Source organism: Telmatherina bonti, assembly GCF_933228915.1.
Source record: "Telmatherina bonti genome assembly, chromosome: 17".
NCBI lineage: Eukaryota > Metazoa > Chordata > Actinopteri > Atheriniformes > Telmatherinidae > Telmatherina > Telmatherina bonti.
The window spans coordinates 35,362,346-35,375,412 of record NC_136615.1 but is presented as its reverse complement, the minus strand read 5'-3'; the positions used below and the strand labels follow the sequence as shown (position 1 = coordinate 35,375,412).

The following is a 13,067-nucleotide window of genomic DNA, read 5'->3' as shown; positions in this document are numbered from 1 at the left end:
GTTTCCTCAGATGCATGATGTTTTTGTTGTTTAGTGTCATCATGTAATAAAATGTATTATTATTACTTTTATGTCATTATTGTCATTATCATTGTTACTGTCATCACTTTATTCATTGTGCTTTCACATGGCTTGCTTTTCCCGGCTGGTTCTGCAGAGGTCTCAGGATGGAGGCTTCCGGCTCCGTCGTTGGAACCATCTCCAGGAGGATCGCTTTACTTCAGAATCATTGTTGAAGTTTGCAAGTAACAATGTGATTAATCACGATGATGCACCACACTCTGTCAGCATCACTAGTCTGGTTGGCATAGCAACTAAAAAAACTACCAGAAAGATCCAGAGAGGAGTTAGGCAGGAGAAGACCAGCAGACGTCCGTCAGACCTGCAACAGAGCTGTGTGAAAACACTCACAGGCTCCACACACCAACCTTGTCACTGATCCAGTCCAGAGCGTCTTCACACTCCCTCAGGTACTGGACCAGTTTCTGGGCCTGCAGCAGGCGCATGCCCTTCTCCTTGGTCTTCTGCAGCAGGAGGTCCCACAGGCGGTGCAGCTCCTCCAGACGGGTCTGGTGCAGGCAACAGAGGAAAATGCTTCAGGTCTGGTGGAATTCAAAGCTTTTAATCCAGAACGGAAAAGCAGAGTCATGAAATCCAACAATGAGAAAGGTCAGTGAAGCACCCAGGAGAAACACACTTGTATGTACTCAGCCATGTTGACGCTGGTGACTATGGGCCTCTGCTGAGTCCGGTAAGGCGTGTAGGACTGAACCACATCCAGGGAGTTAAAGTCAGCTTTGGTTGGCTGCTAAGTGTCCAGCTCTGCTCCTCAGCTCACACTCACCTGCTGCTTTTCAATGTTTCCCCGCTCCAACACACCAGAATGGTGCAGGACTTCATAGGCTGTTGGATCCAGTGAACTGGATCAGAGCAGGGAAACACTGGAACCCAGCAGGACGGCGGATCTCGAGGGTGGAGTCTGGACTACCCGGTTTCTAGGAGCTTCACTTTTTGTCTTTTCCTTTTGAGTTAATAAAGTTTTTTCAATTCCATTCAGCCTGCAGGCGACCTGTTCACATGCACACCGACAATCTGATCGACTCCTGCAGTAATCAGATTACTCATCATGTAGACAGAGTCATTTGATTATCAGAAATCAAATGAACTCATCTATACTTCTCCCAAAACCTCGACACCCGCCTGCATCTATTTACGTTTTACATCTGAGCATGTGCAAAAACTGTGTTGCTTCTGCTTTTTCAATGCCTTCCAATCAGACGCTGTCGCAACGCTGTCGCAGTGCGAGCGAGAGGGAAACATGATGCTGCTGAGCATCAAACATTCACGTCTAAAGTTTGGTCCATCTTCCAGGAGAAGCCGGAACTTTCTTCTTGTTCTCGAGGCTCCAGAAGAAAATGACGTCATTTTGTTCTGCCGGACGTGTTTAAAGACAGTTCTCGACACATCGGGCTGCAAAACTTTTTTCTTGCAGGGCTGCGAGAAGTATCGTGTGATTGGTTGGACATGTGAGGTGGGCGTGGTTAACACCCCCGCAGTGACCCCTCCCCGCTGCAGACATCGCCCCCCGCAGTGACCCCTCCCCGCTGCAGACATCGCCCCCCGCAGTGACCCCTCCCCGCTGCAGACATCGCCCCCCGCAGTGACCCCTCCCCGCTGCAGACATCGCCCCCCGCAGTGACCCCTCCCCGCTGCAGACATCGCCCCCCGCAGTGACCCCTCCCCGCTGCAGACATCGCCCCCCGCAGTGACCCCTCCTCGCTGCAGACCTCGCCCCCCCGCAGTGACCCCTCCCCGCTGCAGACTTCGCCCCCCGCAGTGACCCCTCCCCGCTGCAGACCTGCTTCTCCTGGAGGACGGATGGACCTGATGAACAAGAAGTTTTTTCTTGTTCTTGCTTCTCGTGGAGGATGGAACAAGCTCACTCTGTTCAGCGGCGTCTTAACTTCAACATCAGAATTAGAATCAGAAAGACTTTTATCATCTTTGAACATTTTACAGACGATGAACTTGTTTTGGTGATGAGGTGTTGAATAATAATAATAATAATAAAAACACTGAATAATAATATAAATGCAGAAATACAGCTATTTTATGACTAATGCTAAGACCGCGGGCGCCGCCATGCCTAAGCTACATCACTACATACGGACTCTGGAAGTAAACCAGTACTGTACTGGAACACAAGCTGGTTTTACTATATCCCAGATGGGGGGTGTGGAACGCTCCCAGTAACGTGCGGCTGATGGCCATTCTCCACCATGGGACTTACTCTGATGGTCTCGGAGGCGAAGTGGCCCTCGGTGATCATCAGGTTCCCGGTGTCGTCCAGTTTGACGATGGCCCCAGAGTTGGCCTGAACCTCCGCTTCGAAGGCCTGGTGTTTCTGCAGCTTGCCCTGCAGAGAGAACATGCAGGAGGTAACGGTTCTGCTCGGAGGAGGAATTCTGCATCTCCTCCAGGCTTCATCTCCAGACCTGCAGGTTGGACGGGTCCTTGTAGCTCTCATCAGACGCGATCTGGAGCTTCTCCTGGATCCACTTCTCCAGCTCATCAGCATCCCGCCGGAAGAACTGGAAGCGGTAGGAGTCTTCCAGCTTCTGCCGGCGCATGATGGACAGCTCCTTGAAACGCCGGTAGCGGTCCAAAACCTGCTGCCGACGTTCCTGGATGTCTTCGGCTGTCTCCAGCACTTTGCCTCCTGCGGTGTCCATTTTCTGGAAAAACAGATTTCATAAAACATTAAACATAAAACGATGTTCCGCGGTTCAGACGCAGCTCTGCCAGCCTCCCAGTTTCTCCTGTGAGCTTTCCAGACTGGTTCCGTCTGTTGGACTGTCAGGAACCCGAACATCTAAGCTGCTAACTGAGTCCGACGCGGATCTGTGAGGTCCGACGCGGATCTGTGAGGTCCGACGCGGATCTGTGAGGTCCGACGCGGATCTGTGAGGTCCGACGCGAATCTGTGAGGTCCGACGCGGATCTGTGAGGTCCGACGCGGATCTGTGAGGTCCGACGCGGATCGGTGAGGTCTGACCTGTCGCTGAAGGTGTACAATCATCTCCAGACTGTGGTATCGGAGGTCTTAGTGTCCAACATGGTCTGACTGGAACACTTCAGTTTTATCTACATGCAGCTTGAAGATTTTTCCCTTTTTTTTGTTTTGGTAATTTATTGTTTATCAAAGCTGCTTTTGGTACTTGTGGTGGGATGCTAAACTGTAATCCTTTGCCCTGTAATAAAAGCTCGGTGGGCGGTTCCTACCATCACCATCTTGGCAGGGGCATGTGTGTTGTCTCTCCCAGAAAATACAAATATGGGCAAAGAGGTGGAGCTGAGAGGGGGGGCTGTGAGCGTCATGGTGGATGATTGACATCGAGCGAACTCCGAGTTTTACTCCGAGTTTTCTGTAGCTAAGCGCTAACCGAGCTAACCTGGAGATAAGCTAACCAGCTAACGGAGGTAAGCGGACTAAAGCTAAGTCACGTTGTTAACCGGCTAAAAACCGCGGTTGTTCTACGTTCTTCTGACTTGAAGCGGGAGATCGGTACCTGTCAATCAAAAGGACACGCCCCTATATATGGCGAACTTCAAGATTAAATTACTTTTTAAAGGGGGAGTTAGAAAAAAATCCACTCCCCCCACAGTGGTCATGAAGGTAAACCTGACCTATTAAACCTAAAATGGATTTTTGAACCAGGCTGTAAACATGTTTATTTGTTTACATGTTTACATGCTGTAAACATGTTTATTCCTGCTGTGAAGTTGGTCTTGTTAACATGGGAGTCGGACCAGATAAGTTCTATTCTCAGAACGGACCAACGTCTCCCTGTAACTTGGCAACAGTAACAGGATGTTGGGACAGTGTGTACAGCCCCCACCCTGTCTGAAGCTCTGCAACCAAGGAGCCAGCAGCTGAGATACTAAAAATGCCAGAAGGGGGTGGGGGAGGAAATTCCACATGCATGGCAACATGGAGTGGAGGAGACAATGAGAGCGCTGCAGTCAGTCTTTATGTCCGCCGAGGCTGGAGCTGTTCTGTCAGACTGAGGCCAGAAACATCAGCAAACCCTGAATAAACTGGACATCCTGACGGGATTCGGTCCACAGAGGTAGACCGTACAACTGGACATCCTGACCGGGTTCGGTCCACAGAGGTAGACCGTACAACTGGACATCCTGACCGGGTTCGGTCCACAGAGGTAGACCGTACAACTGGACATCCTGACCGGGTTCGGTCCACAGAGGTAGACCGTACAACTGGACATCCTGACCGGGTTCGGTCCACAGAGGTAGACCGTACAACTGGACATCCTGACCGGGTTCGGTCCACAGAGGTAGACCGTACAACTGGACATCCTGACCGGGTTCGGTCCACAGAGGTAGACCGTACAACTGGACATCCTGACCGGGTTCGGTCCACAGAGGTAGACCGTACAACACCCCCCGACCCGACATGAACCCAAAACCAGAAAGACCCATAAAAAGCCCAGAGAGGAGCAGAGACATGAATCTGAGGACAGAGCTCAGCATCCGGCTTTCTGTTGATGGTGCCGACCGACAGCAGGAGACAAAGCCATGGACGGGGGACAGGGTCCTGGTCCAGATCTGCTCTGAATGGGGAGGATTAGCGGGCTCAGCCTGACTGAATGGGGGAACAGCTTTCAGCGGTTCTGTGACCGCTGCAGCTTTCAGCGGTTCTGTGACCGCTGAAAGCTGCAGCGGTCACAGAAAGACGACTTTATCGTCCTCATTCCTACTGAAAGCATGTTTACTGAACCACCGCTGGTGTCAAACATACGGCATGGGGGCAGAAACCGGCCCCCACAGGAGGACTGGGACCAGAAGACAGCGGTAGTCCCTGATGTGGGTTTTTATGTGTCAGGCAGGAGGAGAACTGGTTCAGACCGTCCTCCTGCTGTCAGGACTACAACACAAGTATAACTTTTACATGCAGACGTCTCTCTGAAACTTCCTGGATTCTTCACTTCCAGCGGTGTGGGGTGTGACGTAGGGGGACGTTGTAAAGCCCCCCCCCCCCCGGTCTTCACCTCGCATCGTATCAAACTGAAACATGCAGGAACTCCCTGCAGTCCTGCTGCTGACACCTCCCTTCCAGCTCCCACGTAGTTCCTTATCTGTCTCAGGAATGCAGCAGATCAACCTGCAGACATGACGGACGCTGCTCGCCGAAACCACGGCAACGCAGCGAGCCACCTGCTCGTAAAGCAGACTCTGCCGGCTCCAACAGCGATGCCGTGAGCCACCTGCTTGTAAAGCAGACTCTGCCGGCTCCAACTGTGATGCCGTGAGCCACCTGCTCGTAAAGCAGACTCTGCCGGCTCCAACGGCGATGCCGTGAGCCACCAGCTCGCAAAGCAGACTCTGCCGGCTCCAACGGCGATGCCGTGAGCCACCTGCTTGTAAAGCAGACTCTGCCAGCTCCAACTGAAAGATGAGACTAATGATCGGATCAGGCAGTGCGAGCCCTGAACACAACGCTGCCATGGCTGATAAGCACGTCCACCATCATGTTTCAGGAGATAAGAGCTTCCAGAGCGCTTCCTCTCTGCAGCAAACACACACACACTCTGCATTTACCGCTGCTGGGGGACGGGTGGGGGAGGGGCTACTGTACACCAGCAGTGAACAAGATGATCGTCCACTTTTACAAACTTCACGTCAACATTTTAGTCCGTGTGGAAGCAGAAGGCTGAAAGCAGCTCCTTCCTGAGGATCGACAGCATGTGGAGCGACAGACTCCTACGACAGCGCAGACGGTCCATCCAGCTGCTGAAACAAACACCACCATTGTGACTGGTCGTCATGTGAAACCACGTATTTATTACCAGCAGGTTGGAGGACGCCGGAAGGGAGGAAATCCTCCTCCGTGACGCAGATCAATAAGTGGAACGGATCACATGTTTCAGGCTGGACTGGGCCGTCTATAAATGCATAAAAGCATCTATGAAGCTCCCGGGACGACGAAGACATGGCTTCATTTCTGCTAAATGCATCAGGATGGAGAGGAAGCGCCGCCGTCGGCCGCCGCCGGCCGCCACCGGCCCCCACCGTCTGCACAGAGCCGAAACAACCCCCGCCTTACTAACGCTGACCATACACTTTTGTCCCGATTCGATTCGATTTTTTTGGGTGCCGATTCTATTTAAATTGCAATTGTGATTTTTGCTCGTTATTTTTCCTGATTTCAGTGAAGAGAGAACCCAGTATCCAGACCATCATTCTGCTGCTTTAACGCCGAGAAGACACGTTAAAGGATCAATAAAAATTACAAAAAAATGTTTGTGGATTAATTTTATTTAATTGAATTTAAAATTGTGAAACAAAAAACCCCATTTTTTGATTTTCTGATGATTCGATTTTCCCACCTCTACTATTTACACTGCCGACACACTCCACCAGTTAAATCCAAACTGGGAACGACGAAACCACATCACCATGATCCCATCAACACCAACCGCTGGACTGGACGCATGTTTACTAGTTAGCACTGGTTAAAATGGTGTTGTACTGGTTACGGTGGTGTTGTACTGGTTACGGTGGTGTTGTACTGGTTACGGTGGTGTAGTACTGGTTACTACTGGTTATGGTGGTGTAGTACTGGTTATGGTGGTGTAGTACTGGTTACTACTGGTTATGGTGGTGTAGTACTGGTTACTGTGGTGTAGTACTGGTTATGGTGGTGTAGTACTGTTATGGTGGTGTAGCACTGGTTACTACTGGTTATGGTGGTGTAGTACTGGTTACGGTGGTGTAGTACTAGTTACTACTGGTTATGGTGGTGTAGTACTGGTTACGGTGGTGTAGTACTGGTTACGGTGGTGTAGTACTGGTTACGGTGGTTATGGTGGTGTAGTACTGGTTACTACTGGTTACGGTGGTGTAGTACTGGTTATGGTGGTGTAGTACTGGTTACTACTGGTTACGGTGGTGTAGTACTGGTTATGGTGGTGTAGTACTGGTTACTACTGGTTAGGGTGGTGTAGTACTGGTTAGGGTGGTGTAGTACTGGTTAGGGTGGTGTAGTACTGGTTATGGTGTAGTACTGGTTACTGTGGTGTAGTACTGGTTACGGTGGTGTAGTACTGGTTACTACTGGTTATGGTGGCGTAGTACTGGTTATGGTGTAGTACTGGTTAGGGTGGTGTAGTACTGTTATAGTGGTGTAGTACTGGTTACGGTGGTTATGGTGGTGTAGTAATGGTTATGGTGGTGTAGTACTGGTTACTACTGGTTATGGTGGTGTAGTAATGGTTATGGTAGTGTAGTACTGGTTACTACTGGTTACGGTGGTGTAGTACTGGTTACGGTGGTGTAGTACTGGACACAGTGGTGTAGTACTGGTTATGGTGGTGTAGTACTGGTTACTACTGGTTATGGTGGTGTAGTACTGTTATGGTGGTGTAGTACTGGTTACGGTGGTGTAGTACTGGTTATGGTGGTGTAGTACTGGACACGGTGGTGTAGTACTGGTTATGGTGGTGTAGTACTGGACACGGTGGTGTAGTACTGGTTACGGTGGTGTAGTACTGGTTAGGGTGGTGTAGTACTGGTTAGGGTGGTGTAGTACTGGTTACGGTGGTGTAGTACTGTTATAGTGGTGTAGTACTGGTTACTACTGGTTATGGTGGTGTAGTACTGGTTATGGTGGTGTAGTACTGGTTACTACTGGTTAGGGTGGTGTAGTACTGGACACGGTGGTGTAGTACTGGTTATGGTGGTGTAGTACTGGTTATGGTGGTGTAGTACTGGTTACTACTGGTTATGGTGGTGTAGTACTGGTTACGGTGGTGTAGTACTGGTTATGGTGGTGTAGTACTGGTTACGGTGGTGTAGTACTGTTATAGTGGTGTAGTACTGTTATAGTGGTGTAGTACTGTTATAGTGGTGTAGTACTGGTTACGGTGGTGTAGTACTGGTTACTACTGGTTATGGTGGTGTAGTACTGTTATAGTGGTGTAGTACTGGTTACGGTGGTGTAGTACTGGTTACTACTGGTTATGGTGGTGTAGTACTGGTTATGGTGGTGTAGTACTGGTTACTACTGGTTAGGGTGGTGTAGTACTGGTTACGGTGGTGTAGTACTGGACACGGTGGTGTAGTACTGGTTACGGTGGTGTAGTACTGGTTACGGTGGTGTAGTACTGGTTAGGGTGGTGTAGTACTGGTTAGGGTGGTGTAGTAGTGGTGTGGTACTGGTTATGGTGGTGTAGTACTGGTTATGGTGGTGTAGTACTGGTTACTACTGGTTAGGGTGGTGTAGTACTGGTTAGGGTGGTGTAGTACTGGTTAGGGTGGTGTAGTACTGGACACGGTGGTGTAGTACTGGACACGGTGGTGTAGTACTGGTTAGGGTGGTGTAGTACTGGTTAGGGTGGTGTAGTACTGGTTACGGTGGTGTAGTACTGTTATAGTGGTGTAGTACTGGTTACGGTGGTGTAGTACTGGTTACTACTGGTTATGGTGGTGTAGTACTGGTTATGGTGGTGCAGTACTGGTTACTACTGGTTATGGTGGTGTAGTACTGGTTACGGTGGTGTAGTACTAGTTACTACTGGTTATGGTGGTGTAGTACTGGTTACGGTGGTGTAGTACTGGTTACGGTGGTGTAGTACTGGTTACGGTGGTGTAGTACTGTTATAGTGGTGTAGTACTGGTTACGGTGGTGTAGTACTGGTTACGGTGGTGTAGTACTGTTATAGTGGTGTAGTACTGGTTACGGTGGTTATGGTGGTGTAGTAATGGTTATGGTGGTGTAGTACTGGTTACTACTGGTTAGGGTGGTGTAGTACTGGTTAGGGTGGTGTAGTACTGGTTAGGGTGGTGTAGTACTGGTTACGGTGGTGTAGTACTGGTTATGGTGGTGTAGTACTGGACACGGTGGTGTAGTACTGGTTATGGTGGTGTAGTACTGGACACGGTGGTGTAGTACTGGACACGGTGGTGTAGTACTGGTTATGGTGGTGTAGTACTGGTTACGGTGGTGTAGTACTGGTTATGGTGGTGTAGTACTGGTTATGGTGGTGTAGTACTGGTTAGGGTGGTGTAGTAGTGGTGTAGTACTGGTTACTACTGGTTATGGTGGTGTAGTACTGGTTAGGGTGGTGTAGTACTGGTTACGGTGGTGTAGTACTGGTTATGGTGGTGTAGTACTGGTTAGGGTGGTGTAGTACTGGTTAGGGTGGTGTAGTACTGGTTACGGTGGTGTAGTACTGTTATAGTGGTGTAGTACTGGTTACGGTGGTGTAGTACTGGTTACTACTGGTTATGGTGGTGTAGTACTGGTTATGGTGGTGTAGTACTGGTTACTACTGGTTATGGTGGTGTAGTACTGGTTACGGTGGTGTAGTACTAGTTACTACTGGTTATGGTGGTGTAGTACTGGTTATGGTGTAGTACTGGTTACGGTGGTGTAGTACTGGTTACGGTGGTGTAGTACTGGTTATGGTGGTGTAGTACTGTTATAGTGGTGTAGTACTGGTTACGGTGGTGTAGTACTGTTATAGTGGTGTAGTACTGGTTACGGTGGTTATGGTGGTGTAGTAATGGTTATGGTGGTGTAGTACTGGTTACTACTGGTTACGGTGGTGTAGTACTGGTTACGGTGGTGTAGTACTGGTTACTACTGGTTACGGTGGTGTAGTACTGGTTACGGTGGTGTAGTACTGGTTATGGTGGTGTAGTACTGGACACGGTGGTGTAGTACTGGTTAGGGTGGTGTAGTACTGGTTACGGTGGTGTAGTACTGGTTACTACTGGTTATGGTGGTGTAGTACTGTTATGGTGGTGTAGTACTGGTTACGGTGGTGTAGTACTGGTTATGGTGGTGTAGTACTGGTTATGGTGGTGTAGTACTGGTTATGGTGGTGTAGTACTGGACACGGTGGTGTAGTACTGGTTAGGGTGGTGTAGTACTGGTTACGGTGGTGTAGTACTGGTTACTACTGGTTATGGTGGTGTAGTACTGGTTAGGGTGGTGTAGTACTGGTTACTACTGGTTACGGTGGTGTAGTACTGGTTACGGTGGTGTAGTACTGGTTATGGTGGTGTAGTACTGGTTATGGTGGTGTAGTACTGGTTATGGTGGTGTAGTACTGTTATAGTGGTGTAGTACTGGTTACGGTGGTGTAGTACTGGTTACTACTGGTTACGGTGGTGTAGTACTGGTTACGGTGGTGTAGTACTGTTTACGGTGGTGTAGTACTGTTATAGTGGTGTAGTACTGTTATAGTGGTGTAGTACTGGTTACGGTGGTGTAGTACTGGTTACTACTGGTTACTACTGGTTATGGTGGTGTAGTACTGGTTATGGTGGTGTAGTACTGGTTATGGTGGTGTAGTACTGGTTAGGGTGGTGTAGTACTGGTTATGGTGGTGTAGTACTGGACACGGTGGTGTAGTACTGGTTATGGTGGTGTAGTACTGGTTATGGTGGTGTAGTACTGGACACGGTGGTGTAGTACTGGTTACGGTGGTGTAGTACTGGTTATGGTGGTGTAGTACTGGTTATGGTGGTGTAGTACTGGTTAGGGTGGTGTAGTAGTGGTGTAGTACTGGTTATGGTGGTGTAGTACTGGTTATGGTGGTGTAGTACTGGTTACTACTGGTTAGGGTGGTGTAGTACTGGTTAGGGTGGTGTAGTACTGGTTACGGTGGTGTAGTACTGGACACGGTGGTGTAGTACTGGTTATGGTGGTGTAGTACTGGACACGGTGGTGTAGTACTGGTTATGGTGGTGTAGTACTGGTTACGGTGGTGTAGTACTGGTTATGGTGGTGTAGTACTGGTTACGGTGGTGTAGTACTGTTATAGTGGTGTAGTACTGGTTACGGTGGTGTAGTACTGGTTACTACTGGTTATGGTGGTGTAGTACTGGTTACGGTGGTGTAGTACTAGTTACTACTGGTTATGGTGGTGTAGTACTGGTTATGGTGTAGTACTGGTTACGGTGGTGTAGTACTGGTTACGGTGGTGTAGTACTGTTATAGTGGTGTAGTACTGGTTACGGTGGTTATGGTGGTGTAGTAATGGTTATGGTGGTGTAGTACTGGTTACTACTGGTTACGGTGGTGTAGTACTGGTTACGGTGGTGTAGTACTGGTTACTACTGGTTACGGTGGTGTAGTACTGGTTATGGTGGTGTAGTACTGGTTACTACTGGTTACGGTGGTGTAGTACTGGTTACGGTGGTGTAGTACTGGTTACTACTGGTTACGGTGGTGTAGTACTGGTTACTACTGGTTATGGTGGTGTAGTACTGGTTAGGGTGGTGTAGTACTGGTTAGGGTGGTGTACTGGTTATGGTGTAGTACTGGTTACTGTGGTGTAGTACTGGTTATGGTGTAGTACTGGTTACGGTGGTGTAGTACTGGTTACTACTGGTTATGGTGGTGTAGTACTGGTTAATGGTGTAGTACTGGTTAGGGTGGTGTAGTACTGTTATAGTGGTGTAGTACTGGTTACGGTGGTTATGGTGGTGTAGTAATGGTTATGGTGGTGTAGTACTGGTTACTACTGGTTATGGTGGTGTAGTAATGGTTATGGTAGTGTAGTACTGTTATGGTGGTGTAGTACTGGTTACGGTGGTGTAGTACTGGACACGGTGGTGTAGTACTGGTTACGGTGGTGTAGTACTGGTTACGGTGGTGTAGTACTGGACACGGTGGTGTAGTACTGGACACGGTGGTGTAGTACTGGTTACGGTGGTGTAGTACTGGTTACGGTGGTGTAGTACTGGTTACTACTGGTTATGGTGGTGTAGTACTGTTATGGTGGTGTAGTACTGGTTACGGTGGTGTAGTACTGGACACGGTGGTGTAGTACTGGTTATGGTGGTGTAGTACTGGTTATGGTGGTGTAGTACTGGACACGGTGGTGTAGTACTGGTTACGGTGGTGTAGTACTGGTTACGGTGGTGTAGTACTGTTATAGTGGTGTAGTACTGGTTACTACTGGTTATGGTGGTGTAGTACTGGTTATGGTGGTGTAGTACTGGTTACTACTGGTTAGGGTGGTGTAGTACTGGACACGGTGGTGTAGTACTGGTTATGGTGGTGTAGTACTGTTATAGTGGTGTAGTACTGGTTACGGTGGTGTAGTACTGGTTACTACTGGTTATGGTGGTGTAGTACTGGTTACGGTGGTGTAGTACTGGTTACGGTGGTGTAGTACTGGTTACGGTGGTGTAGTACTGGTTAGGGTGGTGTAGTACTGGTTACGGTGGTGTAGTACTGGTTACGGTGGTGTAGTACTGGTTACTACTGGTTATGGTGGTGTAGTACTGGTTACGGTGGTGTAGTACTGTTATAGTGGTGTAGTACTGTTATAGTGGTGTAGTACTGTTATAGTGGTGTAGTACTGGTTACGGTGGTGTAGTACTGGTTACGGTGGTGTAGTACTGGTTACTACTGGTTATGGTGGTGTAGTACTGGACACGGTGGTGTAGTACTGGTTATGGTGGTGTAGTACTGGTTACGGTGGTGTAGTACTGGTTAGGGTGGTGTAGTACTGGTTAGGGTGGTGTAGTACTGGTTAGGGTGGTGTAGTACTGGTTACTACTGGTTATGGTGGTGTAGTACTGGTTATGGTGGTGTAGTACTGGTTACTACTGGTTATGGTGGTGTAGTACTGGTTACGGTGGTGTAGTACTGGACACGGTGGTGTAGTACTGGACACGGTGGTGTAGTACTGGACACGGTGGTGTAGTACTGGTTATGGTGGTGTAGTACTGGTTACGGTGGTGTAGTACTGGTTATGGTGGTGTAGTACTGGTTAGGGTGGTGTAGTACTGTTATAGTGGTGTAGTACTGGTTACGGTGGTGTAGTACTGGTTACTACTGGTTATGGTGGTGTAGTACTGGTTATGGTGGTGTAGTACTGGTTATGGTGGTGTAGTACTGGTTAGGGTGGTGTAGTACTGGTTAGGGTGGTGTAGTACTGGACACGGTGGTGTAGTACTGGACACGGTGGTGTAGTACTGGTTATGGTGGTGTAGTACTGGTTACGGTGGTGTAGTACTGGTTATGGTGG

General features: G+C 49.0%; 1 protein-coding gene across 5 annotated transcripts in view; it reads right to left on the bottom strand.

Annotated features, from left to right (window-relative positions):
* Positions 1–13,067, bottom strand: part of sptan1 (spectrin alpha, non-erythrocytic 1) — a 42,920-nt gene that overhangs the window by 25,983 nt on the left and 3,870 nt on the right. For all 5 annotated transcript variants that reach the window (XM_079256438.1, XM_079256436.1, XM_079256439.1 and 2 more), the window contains 3 exons: positions 2,496–2,735; positions 2,291–2,416; positions 429–569 (listed from right to left, as the gene is read on the bottom strand). In XM_079256438.1, the coding sequence (XP_079112564.1) occupies positions 429–569; positions 2,291–2,416; positions 2,496–2,732 (504 nt within the window). In that variant the 5' untranslated portion in view covers positions 2,733–2,735. The remainder of the gene's footprint in view (positions 1–428; positions 570–2,290; positions 2,417–2,495; positions 2,736–13,067) is intronic.